The following is a 20,360-nucleotide window of genomic DNA, read 5'->3' on the forward strand; positions in this document are numbered from 1 at the left end:
TTATGTTTCTGTAAGTAGGTTATATAGTACATAGCCTTATTTTGTTACTTGATGGTGTGTTAGAAATTTATGTGGAAGAATTTAAGTTTATCTTTTTATTACCTCAGACTCCTCACGTTTTCTATGCGCAGAGGCAGTGAAACTCTCACAGTGACTGACTAATGGGCACCCACTCTCCTTGCTTTGTGTCTCTATTACGTGCTCACTGTCCGTACTGTGGGACATTACACTGCTTATCTCTCATAACTCCTTAGCAGCTGGAATCACATGGGCAAGAACGTTCATTATTCCATAATTCTGGCACAGTGGACGAAATTCAAAGAGTAGTAGTTTTTTCCTGGAGATTCCACATATAGGGTATTTGAGCCAACATCTTTTGAAAGCACTGAAATTATTAAATGTATGTTTATGAAAATGCCCTCAACAAGTAAGCACCCTCATCCCTTCCATCTTCCTGTTGTTCACAGCTCCAAGTCCTGCCTGCTTAGGAGTACAGTATGTGCAAAGATGTCTTGTTATTTAAAGTCAATCCCATTCCCACTCTTATCTTGGGAAAGTAAGAATCTTTTCTAAGAGAAAGAGAACACTCAGAGGAATAAATAAATAAAGCTGCTTTCAGCCTAAGGACATGCAGGCAGATGTTGACTTTCTTTGCCTGAGGATGAGAAGACCACACAGAAAGCCAGCAAAGGATCTTCCTAAAATTCAGGTCAGGCATTTAAGGTGTTAGCAAAGAATCTCTGAGTGCTAAAATTTTCTGTTTATTGACCTGATAGCAGCTATATAAATAATTCTCTTTTAAACTAAATAAATACTTTCTGTATGCTTCTCCGTATATATTTATTATCTTGATTATTATAATTAACAAATAAATAATTTTATATGAAAGAAGTTACCAAAAATATGGATATAATGTGAGTTATTTTATGTATTTTATATAGATGATAACTTTATGTTTCTATAAGTGGAGTGTGTAGTATATGAATAATGTGCATTTATGTAAGTATATAAATTTATGTTTGTATTTACATAAAAAGATGTTTGTGCTACATGTACATAGAAAAATACCTAGAACTGATGAACTACTAATGGAAGCTATTCTTAAAACTATAAAGGAGAAAGGAAAAACTATCTGTAGCATGCTATAAATAATCATGAATGTTTACTACTTTTTCGGTTCTAGTTTAGAACATGTTGAAATGTTACATTGCTTTGGCACAGCAGGGGTAATAAACTGACACAGTAAATACTGTTTGCTTTGGATTGAATCAGCACTTTGTGGAACTGTAGGCAATGCAGAATCCACCATGGGTTAACCCTCTTTCTCCCAGAATACAGCAAACTGAAAGTGTGCACTGGAAATGACTGGACTGAAGCAAATACCTCACAGATTGCAGAGAGATGATATGGTCTGAGCTTGGTTGGTTGTTTTGGCTGATGCTCGTATATGTGGTGCAGGCACTCTGCCAGGCAGCTATATCATCAGCTGTGCAGTGAAGTGGTCATAGAAGATGTGTGTCACTGTGAGTGGCAACATTTGACTACACTCAAACTGAAGATGTTAACATTTGAATCACACACATGTACACTTAGTCTCATGTATGTAGAGTGTTCGTCAGAAGAGTGCTTACTATCTCCAAACTGAAAACAAAGAAAGGCTATTGAGTTTTTAACAGCATGACCATCATCTGTTTTTATCAGCATCTGCCAGCTGGAGGGAAGCATTCAGTTGGCCAAGCCGGTGCAGAGCCCCGTTTCTCAGAGCCTAGTGCTTCGCATGCACCGTAATTCCTCCTAATTCATTGCACTTGCTTTGCTTCTGTGCATACCAAACCTTGCTCTGGTTATTTGTCTTCCCAAGAAGATAGCTCCCCACAGCTGATACAGATGTGCCCGATTCTCTGTTCACTATAAATTAATAAAACCCCCTTTCTTATTCTTCTGATGTATCAGTGTCTCTGTGAGTTTTGTTAGAGTAATTCTGCATTCCTGGGTCCAGTGAGTAATATGGGAAACAGAATCTGCAAGGTTTTTTTGAGGCAAACATTTCCTTGTAGGAATCTCTTGGTACAGCCTGCTAGATGTGTCATCACCGTTGACTTGAGCACTGATTCTCTTCCATCCTACACTTTATCAGAATAGTTTTTTTCCAAATACAAAAATGTTAAGAACTTGTAAATTTTGGTGTAGTGACACCCATCTGTAATCCCAGCAAATGGAATCAACACTTGCTGGTCCCAATCAAGATCACCAGCCTGGGAAAGTTAACAAGACTCTCAAAATGACAGCAACGTAAAATAGTGTATACGTTTGAGCAATTACTAAGTCATTGTCTTCGTGACAGTAGCTCTTCTGGGTGAGTATTTGTTCAGAGTTTCGAATTCCACACCTGTGCATGGATCATTTATTGTACATGTCACCCCATGAAGACTTCAGTGATTATTCCAGTTCCCATTTCATCGTTTCCCTGGCTCTCATTTCATTGTCAACATTGACCCTGGTGTTATGGTCAAGTCACTTCCTAACCTCGTCTGTCTTTCAGTAGTGAAACCCAAAGAAGATGGAAGATACAATGAATTCGACCCGGATAAGGATTCCAGTAGAGCAGGCAATGGACGAGGTTATAGATTTTTTTCTTTCACTCTCTCATCTGTCTCTCTTTCCTCAGAAGAGCACCAACAGCATTTAAAAGGGATTGAGTTCTATGTACCCTTATGGAAGAAAATTAAGCACAAGGTCTCTATAACTCGCTCAATTTATCTTTGAGTATAGTGGAACTTAAGCCAGATTTTGACAGATCTTCAACAGCAATTTCTTGCCAAAATGGCACCAATATAGACAACAGGCCATGGCTTTTAAAGTGGTTGTCATAGCCAGTAACTGTTATTGTCTAAGATGTTAAGTGTCATTGTCCTCCTCTACATTCCCTCTCCCCATAATGCCCAACTGAAATGACTCGTTAAATTTCACTATGGATTTGTCAGAAGCACACCTAGGTCAGCTTTTCCCTCACACCTTCCAGATGTCTCAGCTGTGCATGAGGTGAGGGTTACCTGTGAAGTGACTTCTTACAAAGTAACTTCTTCAAACTGTACTTGTTTCTAACAACCACAGTGGTATTGATACAGTTGGAACCTTGCAACAAAAGAGACCCTGCAGGGCTGTTAATGGGTGTAAGGAGCTGCTGAACTCTGTCTCTGTCCCCATGGTTAGTTAGAAAGCTGTTTTGGGGTACTGGTTGAATTGCTGCCAGATTGTTATGAACCATTCTTGATTACTTAGGTGATAATTAGCCACTCTATGCCCTTTGACCAAATTCCTCACTTTGCGGCTTCCTGTTTCTCTTGGATAAATAATGGAACTAAGAAGACAGGTCTAGTTTGGATCATTTGTAGCAAAGTTTGTTTCACAGCAAGACATCTGGACTGTTGAGCACAGCAAGCCAGGGAGCATGCATGCACTCCACGTCAGTCTCTCAGTACCACTCAGAGTGGTTAGTGCATTACTTTACAATACAGACTTTAGCACCATTAAAAGCAAACTAGGCAATGAATTATGTTATGTAATAATAGGAGAAATACTACTGTTGTTTGAAAAGAAAAATTATAGTTTAAGTAAATGAGAAAATGAATACACTGTATTTACTTGCATAAGACTCTTGAAACTCTTGAAAGCATTTTTTAGAACTTGTATTTCTTCTTTTTGTTAAGGTGCATATATATGGTCCAGATCCTGCAAGTAGGAAAGTACATAAGCTATGCCATAAGTAAAAGACCGAGGAGTAAAAAGAGCCAGAGAAAGGTCAACTGAGAGGTCTCATGTATGTGATACATGCATGTCAGCACATGCCACTCTGGTCTCTGCTCCTTCCATCCTATGGCCCAGGCAGCTATTTGTCTTTTCCTGTGTCTCTTTCCTTCTGTTGAAGATTAGGGTCTAAAGAGGAATTCCCTGGACTGAGGACAGCTCAAGTGTAGAATGGTACTGATATCTTTAGACTGACATCCTATGTCCTGAGTCCAACCTGGTATGCACTGGCTACACCAGGACTTCCACAGTGCCAGAGTAGCAGAGGGTGTCTCAGCTCATCTGGGTTTCTGAATTCTTTTTGACATCTGTTTTTCTTCAGTCTCCCACAGCTTTCTGTCTCCTCTGATTCCGCTCCTTTTTGGTAGAGGTTTTACTTGTAAAGTCATTAAGCAAACCCCTATGTACTTGTTTGTGTTGTGTGCATATGTGTGTGTATATATATGTAATAGTTTTAAGTTACTTTGAATCTTCTCTTTCAACCAAATACCTTCCAGCAGTAACATTTTAAATTTTTAGGATTAGCAAATTTTGACAATCTGAAAATAAAACTTAAAAAAATATTTATGTACACAAAATGTTGAGTGCAGTGAGCCTGCATAACACTGTGGATCTGAACTGCATTCAGATTCCTGGGCTGTGACAATCCCAACGGTGTCTATGTTCCCATGGTCACTAACATTTGGAATCAGTCGCCTACCAGATGTATACTGAATGGATACTCTGCAGGAACTCTGTATAATGCTGAGCCATAACTAGGGGCGGGGCTGGGAGGAGCTGCTAGCCTATCCATGAATCTTCTTAGTGTAGCTGCGGAAACAGATAAGTGTGCAGTTATTATGTAGGCTAGATTCAGTAATAGGGGAGCTGTAAAATACCTTGAGGAAAATGTCACATAAGTTCTTAGTGTGTCTTTTAAATATCAAGAATTTCTTACAGTGTCGTCTGAATTGTTCCAGCTTAAAGAGGAGTGCTGGATACAAAGTCAGTTCTTATAGAAGCTGATACTGTAGTGTATGGTTGTAATTCCAGCACGGAGGGAGTGAAGGCAGGAAGAGTCCGAGTCAGCCTAGGCTACATGAAACCTTGTCTGAAAACATGCACACATATACACACGAGGAAGTGACTTTTATGTCATGTACAAAGCTATTATTGGAGGTAAGCTTGGTACCCGTAGAAATCAGAGGACTTCTGAGAGTCTATTGTACTGTGGATTAAGTTTGGGTCATCAAGCTCATCAAGGAGCATGAACCGTCTTTTGGGCCTTGAATTTTATTTTGAGGGCAGTAAGTTGAGGAGTGACAGAAATTGATCCTTACCTGGAAATGAAAGGCTGGCTGCAGCATGGGAAAGGGGCTGGAGGAGAGCCTGCCAACCGCAAGAACGTGCTTCTTGGACACATAGACAGCTATAAGAGTACTGGGAAGTTTGGGAAGGGAGAGGAGTAAAAGATACAAACTGAAAACCATAAAATTTAGTGACTAGATGAATTCATTATTTCAACAGATACTTGTGCTACAGTGCTAGACTCTGCACTAGATAAGCTGGTGAACAGTTGATACCATCTCTGTTCATGAGACTAGTAAAGCAGTGTATTTCTCTGTGGAAGTGGAATAGGGCAAAGGGAGGGAACAGAGAGTATCTGGAGAGAAAATAATGGAAGGTTGTTACAAGACCTCTCTGCTTTACAGAGAAACGAAAAGATCATCTATGACTTTGAGAGCTACATACAGTATCTCACTTGTAGTGAACCAGAACTTAAAAAAGAAATGTATTAGGGTGTAGGGAGAATACCAACCGTGAGACCATTTCATAGACTCAGTGTAAGTGTCAGAGAACTGTGACTATCAGCTGTCAATATAGCAGCAAGCAGTGATGCTCCTGGCAAATTGTCTCAAAAGAGCAGATAACAGGGATCTATCTGTCTGCTGTTCCAGGGTTTCGGCCAATGACAGAAAACTGCAAGGGACTCCTCAGGCTATTGCGGAACTGGCAGGAATACAATAGGAACTTGACATAGAAAGATGTGATGTTCACGCTGAGAGTTTTTGTCCCTTTTAGCAAAAGAGACAAAAATTAGTTTAATACAGGAATTGAAGGGTGTTTCCTATTTACTCTGAAAAAAAGGAGCAGGGAAGAGAAGCCATTTATAAGCATGAAAAACAGAATGTAGTTTTAAATTAAAACCAACCATCCTCATTACCACCTGTTGGATATCCTGCTCTGTTAAAAGACTGGGATCCAAAGCTCCTTTCTAGCCAACTGTATCTAATCCAAAGGCACTTAAAAAAAAATATGGACAGCACTAGAAATATGTCACAGGCAACAACAGATGGGGAAAGTTGGGGTATATTGTTAGAGAATTTAAAGCAGAATGTAAGGCTTTTTTAACTCTTGAGAATTTGATGGATGCTTGCAAAGTGACAATCTTGAAACTTGTTTTTCATCAAAGCCTGTTGCAGAAGTAGCAGAATTGGCAAAATCACAGCAATGTTGCAACTTGGAGCTCACTCCTTTCAGAGCAAATGGGCATCCACAAACGTAAAGATGCACTAAGCTTAATTTAATTAGCTGTGTAGTGTGCTTTGTAACCTACAAAAGTGTGTAACTTACCATTTCAGCACACTAAAATCATGCTACATCACAAAGAAAAATTTAGGACCATTTAAAACATTGAAAGTGTACTTAACAAATGATCTCACCTTAATGCAGGAAAATCCACTGTTGTGTCAAATAGCAACCAAAGTTAAAAGTCACTTGTAATTTAAAAAAAAATCATAACTCAAGTCGAAGATATATTGAAAGAATGTACATGATTTATCAAAATGTATAGGTAGGACAAGGGTTTACTAAACCCATTTCGTGAAAGGAAATAATTCCTTTATTAAAATCGAGAGAAAATTGTGAGTTAAGCAGTGCAGAGGCAAAATTGGAAGTGAAAGGACAGGGAAAATAGAAAAGCAGTGAGCGTGAGTGTAGAGAAGCCAGGCAGGGGCATGATAAGCCTAGGGGCATTTTACTAAGAGAAGACTCAAGGGTAGACTTTATAAAAAGAAAAAAAAGATTAAAAAAAAACATGGGAAGACAATTAGAAGTCAGGTGGTTAGAGCTCAGTGTAAGCTGTTGCCAAGGGTCGGATCCTCTAACATCAGAAAGAAAACAACATGTACTTCTATACATTTTAAAAAGATAAGTCATAAGTCAAAATAACCAAAAATAATCTTAACAACCAAAAATTTACCCAAAATGGCTATGAATGGTATATTGATGGGAGTAGAATTTAAAGGGTCTGGAAAGATGGCTCAGTGGTTAAGAGCATGGCTGTTCTGCCAGGGGGTCCCAGCACCCACATGCAGTTCACAGCTGTCTGTGACTGCTGTTCCAGGTGATCTAACACCCTCACACACACATACACACAAGCAAAATACCAAGACACATTTCAAAAAATATAAAGACCTTCTCTCTACCAAAATGAAAAGTTGAGACATGTTTATCTGTAAATTCTGTTGGACATTAAATAAACAACTTCTGGGGGCCTAGCAAGATGGCTCAGTGGTCAAGAGCACTGACTGCTCTTTCAAAGGTCCAGCTACCACATGGTGGCTCACAACCATCTTTAATGGGATCTGATGCCCTCTTCTGGTGTGTCTGAAGACAGCTAGAGTATACTTGTATATAGTAAATAAATCTTTTTTAAAAAAGAAGAAACAACTTCTTTCTGTGCTGTCTACCCTATTTCAAAACATGGGAAAATATGAAGAACTTCCTGGCTTATTTTATGTTAAATAGAATGTCTTAACCAAATGATTTGTCCTCTTCCTTCTCCATTAAGGCACACTTTATAAAACTTACATATATTTAAGGTATAAGCTGGAAAGAGAATGTGTATGTGTAAAGAAATGATCCTACTCAAGATTATTAATATGTTCACCACTTTATTTGCTATGTTTAAGAGAGAGACAGAGTGAATTGGCAGTACTGAGTAGTACAGTCATTAACTAGAGTCAAATTTCTTTATTACAATCAATTGTTTTTTAATTTTCTCAAAAGTTAAAAACTGGTTCTTTATATATGAAACCTTCATTTAAACTTAGTTACAGAAAACCCGGCCCAGATTCATCAGGACCAGTGTCCTGTCCACTCACAGATCCCTGGAAGCTTGGAAGAGCTGCAGGAGCACTTTCCATTCTAAGTGGAAGGGTGAGTCAACTTCTGCCCACATTCTACCCCGGGAGAGGCCGCCCAGAACTCTAATGGCACAGACAGAGGTACTCCCTGGGAGTGCACACTTCCAGCCCAAGGCCAGACTAGTCCCAGGAACATCAGGACTCTGCTCTACCATCGGAACTCACAGCCTATCCAGAAAGAGGAACACCTAGAAACAATCTTCCTCTGGAGACCATAGGCCCACAGACCCACAAGAGAGACAAGCTCCAATAAGAGACAACAAGATTACCTAGCATCACCTATAACAAGATGTCAAGAGGCAAGCGTAAGACTCTAAGAAGCAGAAACCAAGACAACCTGGCAACATCAGAACCCAGTTCTCCCACCACCGCAAATAGTGGATATCCCAACTCACCAGAAAAAACAAGATTTAGACTTAAAATCATACTTCACAATGATGATGGAAATCATTGACGAGTGCATAAATAACACACTTAAAGAAGTACAGAAAAACCAGGAAAATACACAAAAACAAGTTGAAGCCCTTAAAGAGGAAACACAAAAAAAATCACTTAAAGAGCTAAAGGAAAGCCCAAACAACCAGGTAAAGAAAGGGAAAACAGAAATAGAAACAATGAAGAAAAAACTAAAGGAGACAACCCTGAAGTTGAAAAACCTAGGAAAGACACAGGGAGGCAATGCTACCATCACCAACAGAATGCAAGAGATGGAGGAGAGAATCTCAGGAGCAGAAGATGACACAGAAATCATTGACACAACAGTCAGAGAAAATGCAAAAATTAAAAAGATTCTAAGCCAAAAACATTCAGGAAATCCAGAACACAATGAGAAGACCAATCTTAAGGATACTAGATGTAGAAGAGGGTGAAGAATATCAACTGAAAGGCACAGTAAATATCTTCAACAAAATTATAGAAGAAAGCTTCCCTAACCTAAAAAAAAGAGATGACCACGAGCATACAAGAAGCCTACAGAACCCCAAATAGACTGGACCAGAAAAGAAATTCTTTCTGACACATAATAGTCAAAACAAAGAAAGAATACTAAAAGCAGTAAGAGAAAAAGGACAGGTAACATATAAAGGCACACTGATCAGAATTACACCAGACTTTTCAACAGAGAATATGAAAGCTAGAAGATCCTGGACAGATATTATACAGACCCTAAGGGAAAACAAGTTCCAGTCCAAGTTATTATATCAAGCAAAACTCTCAATCACCACAGATGGAAAAACCAAGTTGTTCCAGGACAAATACAAATTTACACAATATCTGTCCAAAAATCCAGCCCTACAAAGGATAATAGATGAAAAACCCCTCCACAAAGAGGGAAACTTCACCCTAAGAAAATCAATAAACTAAATTTTTTGCAGCAAACACCAAAGAAGAAAAGCACACAAACATAACTCTACCTATAACAACAAAAATAGGAAACAACAATCACTATTCCTTAATATCCCTTAACGTCAATGGACTCAATTCTCCAATAAAAAGACATAGACTATCAAACTGGATACGCAAACAGGATCCAGCATTTTGCTGCATACAGGAAACTCAGCAACAAAGACAGGCACAACCTCAGAGATAAAGGTTGGGAAGAAACAGTCCAAGCAAATGGTCCTAAAAAACAAGCTGGAGTAGCCATCCTAATATCGAATAAAATTGATTTTCAACCAAAAGTCATCAAAAAAGATAAGGAAGAACACTTTTTACTCACCACAGGGAAAATCTACCAAGTTGAATTCTCAATCCTGAACATCTATACTCCAATGCAAGAGCACCCACATTCATAAAAGAAACCCTACTAAAGCTCAAAGCATATATTGCGCCACACACAATAATAGTGGGAGACTTCAACACCCCCCTCTCCTCAATGGACAAATCAAGGATCCAGAAACTGAACAGAGACACAGGGAAACTAACAAGTTATGAACCAAATGGATTTAACAGATATCTATAGAATATTTCATCCCAAAACAAGAGAATATACCATCTTTTTCAGCACCTCATGGCACCTTCTAAATTGACCATATTATTGGTCACAAAACAGGCCACAACAGATACAAGAAGATCGAAATAATCCCATGCATTCTGTCAGATCACCATGGACTAAGGTTGGTCTTCAATAACAACAACAACAAAAAGGCCACATACACATGGAAGCTGAACAATGCTCTTCTCAATGACAGCTTGGTCAAGGAAGAAAGAGAGAAATAAATTAAAGACTTTGTAGAATTTAATGAAAATGAAGGGGAAAACATACCCAAACTTATGGGATACAATGAAAGCAGTGCTAAGAAGAAAACTTATAGCAATGAGTGCCTTCAAAAAGAAACTGGAGAGAGCATACACCAACAACTTGACAGCACAACTGAAAGCTCTAGAACAAAAAGGAGCACATACACCCAAGAGGAGTCGGTGGCAGGAAATAATCAAACTCATAGCTGAAATCAACCAAATAGAAGCAAAAAGCTATACAAAGAATCAACAAAACAAAGAGCTGGATCTTTGAGAAAATCAACAAGATTGACAAACCCTTAGGCAGACTAACCAGACGGTGCAGAGAGAGTATCCAAATTGACAAAATCAGAAATGAAGGGGGAGACATAACAACAGAAACTGAAGAAATTCAAGAAACCATCAGATCCTATTACAAAAGCCTATACTCAACAAAAGTAGAAAATCTAGAGGAAATGGACAATTTTCTAGACAGATAACAGGTACCAAAGTTAAATCAGGATCAGATAAACCATCTATACAACCCCATAACCCCTAAGGAAGTAGAAGCAGTCATCAAAAACCTCCCAACCAAAAAAAAAAAAAAAAAAAAAAGCACAGGAACTAATGGATTTAGTGCAGAATTCTGTCAGACCATCATAGAAGACCTAAAACCAATACTTTCCAAACTATTCCACAAAATAGAAACTGAGGGAATACTACCCAACTCATTCTTTAAAGCCACAATTACACTCATTCCTAAACCACATAAAGATCCTACAAAGAAAGAGAACTTTAAACCAGTTTCTCTCATGAATATTGATGAAAAATACTCAACAAAATTCTTGTAAACCGAATCAGAGACCACATCAAATCAATCATTCACTGTGAGCAGGTGGGCTTCATCCCAGGGATGCAAGGATAGTTCAATATACTGAAATCCATCAATGTAATCTATGATATAAACATCTATCTAGATTCTGAAAGAGCATTTGACAAAATTCAACACCCCTTTATGCTAAAAGACCTGGAAAGTTAAGTTATTCAAAGCACAGACATAAACCTAGTAAAAGCAATATGCAGCAAACCAGTAGCCAGCATCAAAATAAGTGGTGAGAAACTTAAAGCAATCCCACTAAAATCAGAGACTAGACAAGACTGTCCACTCTGTCCCTACCTATTCAATACAGTACTTGAACTACTAGCTAGAGCAATAAAACAACAAAAGAGGTTAAAGGCATACAAATTGGAAATGAAGAAGCTCAAATATCACTATTTGCAGATGATATGATAGTATACTTAAGTGACCCGAAAAATTCTACCAGGGAACTTTTACAGCTGATAAACAATTTCAGCAAAGTGGCTGAATATAAAATAAATTCACGAAAATCAATAGCTTTCCTCTACTCAAAGAACAAACAGACTGAGAAAGAAATTAAAGAATCCACACCCATCCCAATAGCCACAAAGAATATAAAATACCTTGGTGTGACCTTAACCAAGCAAGTGAAGGATCTGTATGACAAGAACTTCAAGACTCTGAAGAAGGAAATTGAAGAAGACCTCAAAAGATGGAAAGATCTCCCATGCTCATGGATTGGTAGGATCAACATAGTAAAAATGGCCTTCTGGCCTAAGGCAATCTACAGATTCAATGCAATCCCCATCAAAATTCCAACTCAATTCTTCATAGAGTTAGAAAGAACAACTTGCAAATTCATCTGGAATAATAAAAACCCAGGATAGCAAAAAGTATTCTCAACAATGAAAGAAAGAACTTCCAGGGGTAAGGTGGGGGTGGGGTGGGAATCATCATCCCTGACCTCAGTTGTATTACAGATCAATTGTGATAAAAGCTGCATGGTACTGGTACAAAGACAGGCACATAGATCAAATCAAAGACCCAGAAATGAACCCACACACCTATGGTCACTTGATCTTTGACAAAGGAGATAAAAACATTCAATGGAAAAAGGACAGCCTCTTCAACAAATGGTGCTGGTTGAACTGGCACTCAGCATGCAGAAGAATGCAAATCAATCCTTTCTTATCTCCTTGCACAAAGCTCAAGACCAAGTGGATCAAAGACCTCCACATAAAACCAGGTACACTGAAACTAATAGAACAGAAAGTGGGGAAGAGCTTAGAACACATAGGCACAGGAAAAAATTTCCTGAGCAGAACACCAATGGCTCATGCTCTAAGAGCAAGAATCGACAAATGGGACCTCATAAAATTGCAAAGCTTCTGTAAGGCCAAGGACACTGTCAGAAGGACAAAAGGGCAACCAACAGACTGGGAAAAGATGTTACCAATCCTACATCTGATAGAGGGCTAGTATCCAAAATATACAAAGAACTCAAGAAGTTAAGACTCCAGAGAATCAAACAGTCCTATTAAAAAATGGGGTACAGAGCTAAACAAAGAATTCTCAACTGAGGATTATCGAATGGTTGAGAAGCACCTAAAGAAATGCTCAACATCCCTAATCATCAGGGAAATGCAAATCAAAACAATTTTGAGATTTCACCTCATAGCAGTCAGAATGGCTAAGATCAAAAACTCAGGTGACAGCACATGCTGGCAAGGATGTGGAGAAAGAGGAACACTCCTCCACTGTTGGTGGGGTTGTAAGCTGGTGCAACCACCCTGGAAATCAGTCTGGCTGTTCCTCAGAAAATTGGACATAGTGCTACCTGAGGACCCAGCTATACCACTCCTGGGCATGTACCCAAAAGAAGCTCCAACATCTAACAAGGACACATGCTCCACCATGTTCATAGCAGCCTCATTTATAACAGCCAGAAGCTGGAAAGAACCCAGATGTCCTTTAACAGAGGAATGGATGCAGAAATTGTGGTACATATACACAATGGAGTACGACTCAGCTGCTAATAAAAACAATGAGTTCATGAAATTCCTAGGCAAATGGATGGAACTTGAAGCTGTCATCCTGAGTGAGGTAACCCAGTCACAAAAGAACACTCATGGTATGTATTCATTTATAAGGGGATACTACCCCTACCCTTGAGAAAAAAAAAAAGAGCTCAGAATACCCAAGAAACCATCCACAGAACTTACCAAGCTCATAAAGACCAGAATGTGGATGCCTCAGTCCTTCTTAGAAGGGAAAACAAAACAGGGGAGGAAATACAAGGTCAAATAAAGGAGTAGGGATTGAAGAAAGATCTACAGGGGCTGTTTCACCCGAAGAACTACCACATATGCAGCCACCAAACACAAGCACTATTACTGATGCCAAGAAGTGTTTACTGGCAGGAACCAGACATGGATGTCTCCTCAGGCTCTCCCAGAGTCACACAGATACAGATGAGGATACTTGCAGCTAAACGTCAGACTGAACACAGGGACTCCAATGAAAGAGCTAGAAATAGCTGAAAGATTTGTACCCTCATGGGAAGAACAACATCATCATCAGCAAGGGCACTGAGGTGGAGAGGGTGATTGGGAGAGGGAGAGCTTTAATGAAATCAAATTGAGGGGGAAGAGGGAGGGGAGTGGGATGGGAAGAGTATAACATTTGAAATGTAAATACAGAGAATATCCAATAAATTTTAAAACATAAAGAAAAGTAAACGTAGTCACAAGCAGTGATGGCAGGTAGGAAGTCGTAGGCATTAGCAAATAGCTCTGGCAACACTTTGAGAGCACCCCTGAAACTGTTCCCCTGAGAGTCAGGCAAGAGTGTGTTGGTCATTCCTCATTGTAGAGCCCCTGCTATGATAATCCCCATACTGCCAGTGGAGAGTTTGGGAAGGGGCTTCTCAGCATGTGTTATGTCTACATTAGTACTCTACTTGTCCTAAAGGGAACCAGCTAGGACCCAAGTGGCTATGCTTTCTTTTGTGAACCTCATTTCCTAAGGGAGAATGAGAGAAGTAGGCAACCATGTAATGAGCACGTTTGAGATCTTAGTGTGTGATAGATTTCCAAGTCAGTGGGGAAATCGTGGCTCACTCAATAAAAATACTTCATCAGTGTTCTGATAGAAAAATTTTAAACCCCAAATTTATATTTAGGTATATTCTGATGAGGTTTTTTTATTTAAGATTTTAATGTTAAAATTTAAAACCAGGGAGATTTCAACTGCGAGCTTAAGAGATGCCGCCGAAGTGGAAAGGTTGTTCTGGAAAAGGAGGGAAAGGAGGTGCAGCCTCTGGGAGTGGTAGTGCTGACAAGAAGTGTCAAGGTCCTAAAGGTGGTGGCAATTCAGTAAAGGTCAGACACATTCTGTATGGGAAAACATGTGAAAATCATGGAAGCCATGGAAAAGTTAGTCTGGGCCGAGATTCAGTGATGTGGCCACACAATACAGTGAATGAAAAGCCAGACATGGGGGTGACTTGGGTTAGATGACCAGAGGATCCATGGTGGGGTCATTTCAGGAAGCAGCATTTGCCTTTCCTGTAAGTGGGATGGATAAGCCTGTGTTTACAGACCCACCAGTTAAGACAGAATTTGGATATCATATTATTATGGTTAAAGGAAGAAAATAAAATCACATGAAAGACCAAAAAAAAAATTTTAAACCAAACTATGAAAAGAAGCATTATGTAATATTACCTTATATTCTGTTAGAGCCTTCCAGTCATATCTAAAGACATGGTACTTGGAGCAGTTTATAAAGAGAAGGACAACGTTGTCTTTCCTCTGTGACAGTAAAGATGAAGACAACTAATGGACCTGATGGAGCTAAGCATGTTTGCACAGTGTACTTGAAACTTTTCTATACAAAGCTGGATATTCAAGGTGTACACCCAGCATCATTACCCCTTACGTTGTGACTTTTCATAGCCCAGCTCCAGGTGTCTCAATTCACTAAATGCCTCCAGATACTGTTCTGTGCATTACAGGGCTTGTGCAATCGTAGAGACAGTTTGTTTTTTATATGTTGTACTGGGAGGGATAAAAACACAGGAGAATCAAGCAACTTGCCAAGCACCCAGCTGATAACTGACAGCCAGGATTCAAGAGTAGTCTGATGCTAGAATCCACTTTCTAGCCAATCAGTTCTACTAAGCATGCCCCTCAAAGCTCTCAAAAACAGTTTACAAGTCCAAAGCTAGAGTTTCAGGTGCATAGTGAGTGCTAGCCTAACATTTGCAAGGCCCAGAGTCCCTTCCCAATACTACAAACTAATAAACTCTGAGGGCAAGTTGGGTGGGAACATTCAGCCACATCTGTGTTTAAGCCTAGATGTTGGCCTCCAACCTGGACAGCTTTGCTGTCCTCCTCACCTGCCTGTGGCTGTGGAGTCTTTGCCACAGGCCTCCACAGTGTTTAGAGCTGATTTTTACTGAGGTCACAGTTCCTCCAGAAAGTAACAGAAGACAGCTCCCTGTTTACTTGCAGCTCTAGTGAAGGGTTTGGCGTGCCCCTGCTCACATCCTCATGCTGATTTGCACAACCAGCTTTACTCCATTTGTCACTACAACACGCAATGTGATCCCACCCAGCCCACAGGGTTCTCTCTTTCCTGCATCACAGGCTGAGAAGTGTGTAGTCTACCAAGATTAGTGCAGTGCTCACATTGGAATCACAATTAAAGATTATAGGCAAAAAATTCCCACATTCTGACATCACTTTAAATTTTGTCTGGAATTTTTTAAAAAATTCCAAGTCAACTCTTAAGGTGTGTAAGATCATTTAAGGTGTCATGGAAATTTAGAATCATTGCAAACCCTATTATTTATTTGTTTGTAATCTTTGGGATATGGAAGTCAAAGATAGTGGTTGAAGTTGTCAGTACCGTGTTTTTCCCATTCTATCATGTTTTCCTTATCTTTTTTCTGTCTTCTTACTGACTGTTAGAATCTAAGGAGGTTAGTGAATCTCTACAGACAAAATGTTTTTAGCACAAAAGGGTTATTTCTTATTACAGATAAACATTTACTAACTACAAACAGCTTTTTGTTTTACTTTATTCTCTTTCAGATATATCTGAAATTATTGTGGCTAACAATTTCTTTTGTCCTGTTTTGGTTTTAAGACAGAGTTACCTGTAGCCAAGGGTGGCCTCAGACTTGCAGTAGAGATAAAGATGGTTTCCTGCCTGTCTTTGCCATGCTCTGGGATTATATACTACAGGCTTGCACCCCACAGACAACTGAGTAGCCATAATTTCCTAAGTCTCATTTCTGTTTTGTTATATGCCTCTCTGAACCTTTTTTAAAACTTTATCTACTTCTGCTTCTTTCAGGCAAGTACTCTAAAAACTGAACTACCCGTGAAGCCATAGATAGTCCTTGTGTTTTCTATCAATCATAGTGATACTGATAGTTGATAACAATGTTAATTATGAATTAATATTAGCCTGGCCACAGAACAGCATACATGATAAAATCTAGGTTTCACAAATTACTTTATTTTGTGCTATATAGGAAATCTAAAAGAATATACACACCTATTAAAAATAGTTTTATTTGATTGTAGAACTACAGTGATTTGACATTGTGCTTACATGTACATATGCAACATATCTATAGTTAAAGTACATGTCCAGTAAAGCAGTAAGATCCCTCCAAGAGCAGTAGGCGTGTTCATAGGCAAGCTCATGGCACCCATACCTATTGAGAAATAAAGGGAGTCGGGGCTGGAGAGATGGCTCAGTGATTAAGGGCACTGACTGCTCTTCCAGAGGTCCTGAGTTCAATTCCCAGCAACCACATGGTGGCTCACAACCATCTGTACTGGGACCCGATGCCCTCTTCTGCTGTGTCTGAAGACAGCAGCAGTGTACTCACGTATATAAAATAAATAAATCTTTTTTTAAAAAGAGAGAGAGAGGAAGTAAAATAGGGAGGTGAGGTTGGGTTTGAGGGGGATCAGAATAAACAAGCAAACAAAACTGCATTAGTGATGTGAACATATGACATAAAATGCCTAAGAATGAGCCAAAGAAATGTTACATCTTTTCAAAAAGTAAATTTCAAAAATTTTAAGTATAGGGAGGCGTATACACGTAGTAGGAAATTTTCTCATGGGCCACACTGTGATTTTTCTTTTCTTAAGTGGGAGAGACTTGCATTTGGGTTGCTACACATATGTTAATGAAAAGGGTAAGAAAGTTAAATTTTATATATTTACTATAAGACAAGGTCTTCCTCTGAGGAAAGTCAGTGTATTCTAGTGCATCGTATAGATAAAGAATTTGAGAGGTGAGTATATTGATGTTGCCAGATCCAGCTTAAGTTCCTGCTCAGAAGAGGCTCTCATAAAAGTAGTAGCTATTAAATTCGTGCCTAGTATGTTTTAGGGAACACACTAGTCATTTTTCTTGGTAAAGCCCATGAGACTCCAGTTGCAGAGATTGCCAGTGTGTGCCACCACATCTTCTTGAAACTGGCTTTGTAAGCAATGTGAAATCAGTTGTCCAAGGGAACTAAATTTCAGAGCAGGTGCAACTTAGCCCTTAGGTCACAATCTTTGTCTTAAGTCTTTGCCCTCTGCTGCCACCAGAAGACTTGGAGCCCAGTAAGAGGGACATTACTGTTAGTTTTCCTAATGTCCTACATTTAAAAACTCACACAGTGTAACTTTGGAGGCTGGGGTGGGTCTGAAGAAAGAAACCAGCCTTTAAGACATACTGAAGGAAGTGTGTGGAGGCAGGTAAAGCCTGAGCAGGAAGAAGGTAGATGCAACAGTGTGGACAGCAGCTTGCAGGAGGCTGGGGAGGAAGCTGAAGTAATTCCCTGGGAAGGGAAGGAGAAAGGAGAAAAAGGGAGCAAGTAGGGTAACCACACACATGCTGTGTCACCAGCTTAGAGGTCTACATTCTCAGGGCTGGAGATGGCTCAGCAGCTGAGAGCACAACTTCTCAGGCAGACGACCTGAGCATGGGTCCCAGGACAATTTGGGTGGCACAACCTCCTGTGACTGCAGCTTCAGGGAGACCTAATGCCTCTACCTTCTAAGTACACACAGCACCTAATTAAAAATATACTTGAAAAAATAAATCATGTATGCTTTTCTGATATTTGAGTATCTCTAATCTTGGTCTAAGTTTATATTGAATAATGATAGCATTTGCCATCTTAGTTGTGCATAAAATAACAAGCTTTTTAATTAGACATTTAATGGTTTAAATCATTGTGTTATTCATTTTTAAATTACCTTATTAATAAGTGCTTATATTTAATTTTTATAATCCATTTTAACAGGAAGTAGGGTAAAATACTGGGCATGCCAGGAGTTAAGGAATCAGGGGAGTATCTAGGAGCCATTCCAAGCATCCTTACCCCATAGGAACATCTGGTAAATTTCATCATCCATTAAGCCCAGGTTAACTTTCTGCAGAACATGTTTGATGATAAACATGTTTTAAGATTGTGTCAATAAGTGCTGGAAAGATGACTCTCAAGGTTAAGAGATACAGACCTGGGCCCAGCTGGGAGCAAGTGCACCTCTGAAACTCCATGGGGTGGATGCAGGCAGGGACAAAGACAGGAGGATTGCTGGACCCTGCTGGCCCTAGCCTAGTCACGACCAGTGATAGACCCTGTCTCAAATGACTAAGGCAGAGACTGATAGAACTAGATGTCCAGTGTTCTCTGGGCTCTGCATGCACCACTTTGTATATACCACACAAACACAAAGATTTTGTAGAGATTAAGTGAGATAATGTTTATACATATAAAGTTCTAAAGGCTGTGATTTGCAGATAAGTTATCAGTGACACCTGTTCTGTGTGGATATTTTAGATAGAAATTCTGGACCATGTCATTGCTATTTGTGTGTTGTTATGTTTTGCTTTGAAAAAGAAAGCAGGTCTTGCTGTGTAGTAACTGGCCTAGTATTTGCTCAGTAGCCCAAATTGGCCTTGGTGCCTGGTCTACATTTGTCTCCAAGTAAATATAGCTTTCACAAACAGAGTAGGTGAGTATGATGGGAACTCACTTTTGTTTGTATAGGCTGCCTGTTACCAGATCTTGAAAGATACTAAACTGTCATTTTGTTACGGATAATTTAAGTAGAATCAGATTCTGAACTTCACATCCTCAAACAAAACCTTGCACACACTGGATCCACAGTGAAGTACTGACTGCTCTGTGAGGGAAGGGTGTGTTTGTTTGTTCTCTCCCCCTACCCTCCCTCCCTCCCTTCCTTCCTTTCTTTCTTTTTTTCCTTTTGCTTTGAGCAAAAATGATACAATCTTTATGGATAGGGTTTGGGAAATTCCTGAAGAATCTCTCAGATAGACTGAGAGACTTTGTTTCTTCACTTTCTACTTTTAACTTTAATGTAGTCAGGGGATTTTGTAAGTTGCTCGGTTGGGCTATGGGCAGCAAACCATAGCTTGGGAAATGCAGGTCAGAAACTGTAGATAAAAGTCCTACTTGGTGTGCAAGCTCCTATGACTTATCTGTACTGTCCCTGAGTTAGTAGTGTGCCTTTCCTCTAGAGAGTGTCAGGTCATATAGGCAGTCTGTTTTAGAGATAACTATTACATTTCCTAACTGCCCCACCATGCAAGAAGTGACCAAAGAAGAAGAAATTTTTCTTCAGGGAAACTGATTTTGCTTTGTTTTTTTTTTTTTTTTTTATTACATTTTTAAAAATCGGATATTCTGAATTTACATTTCAGATGTTATCCACTTCCTCCGATCCTATCCTCTGCTGCATATGCACCTGGGGCCATGGGTCTCTCCATGCGAACTCATTGGTTGGTGTTTTAGTCCCTGAGATCTGTGGTGGGTTTGGTTAGTTGATCATTTTGTTCTTCCCATGGGGTTGCAGACCCTGTCAGTTCCTTCAGTCCTTTCTCTAGCTTCTTCATTGGGGTCCCTGTGTTTAGTCTGATGGTTAGCTTCAAGCATCCTCTTCTGAATCAGTATGGCTCTGGCAGAGCCTCTGAGGAGGCATCCATATCAGATTCCTGCCAGTAAGCACTTCTTGGCATCAGCAATACTGCTTGGGTTTGGTGGGCTGCATATGGGGTGGATCCCAAGGTGAGACAGTCTCTGGATGATCTTTTCTCCAATCCCTGCTCCTCTATTTGTCCCTTTATTTACTCCCATGAGTGCTTTGTTCTCCCTTCTAAGAAGGACTGAGACATCAACCTTCTGACATTCCTTCTCTTTGAGCTTCATAAGTTCTATGAGTTGTTTCTTGGGTATTCAGACTTTTTGG

At 39.6% G+C, this 20,360-nt stretch overlaps 1 protein-coding gene and 1 pseudogene across 6 annotated transcripts in view; both read left to right on the forward strand.

Annotated features, from left to right (window-relative positions):
* NSMCE2 (NSE2 (MMS21) homolog, SMC5-SMC6 complex SUMO ligase) overlaps positions 1-20,360 on the forward strand; it is a 213,477-nt gene that overhangs the window by 104,284 nt on the left and 88,833 nt on the right. For 2 of the 5 annotated variants that reach the window (XM_080939389.1, XM_080939390.1), the window contains exon 5: positions 2,546-2,620. The exons of the other annotated variants lie outside the window; for them this stretch is intronic. In XM_080939389.1, the coding sequence (XP_080795515.1) occupies positions 2,546-2,620 (75 nt within the window). The remainder of the gene's footprint in view (positions 1-2,545; positions 2,621-20,360) is intronic. 5 annotated transcript variants of the gene reach the window in all.
* Positions 14,334-14,728, forward strand: LOC308438068 (peptidyl-prolyl cis-trans isomerase NIMA-interacting 4-like; annotated as a pseudogene). The gene has a single exon. The product of its transcript is annotated as a peptidyl-prolyl cis-trans isomerase NIMA-interacting 4-like (transcript).

This window comes from Micromys minutus (assembly GCF_963924665.1).
Source record: "Micromys minutus genome assembly, chromosome: 27".
NCBI lineage: Eukaryota > Metazoa > Chordata > Mammalia > Rodentia > Muridae > Micromys > Micromys minutus.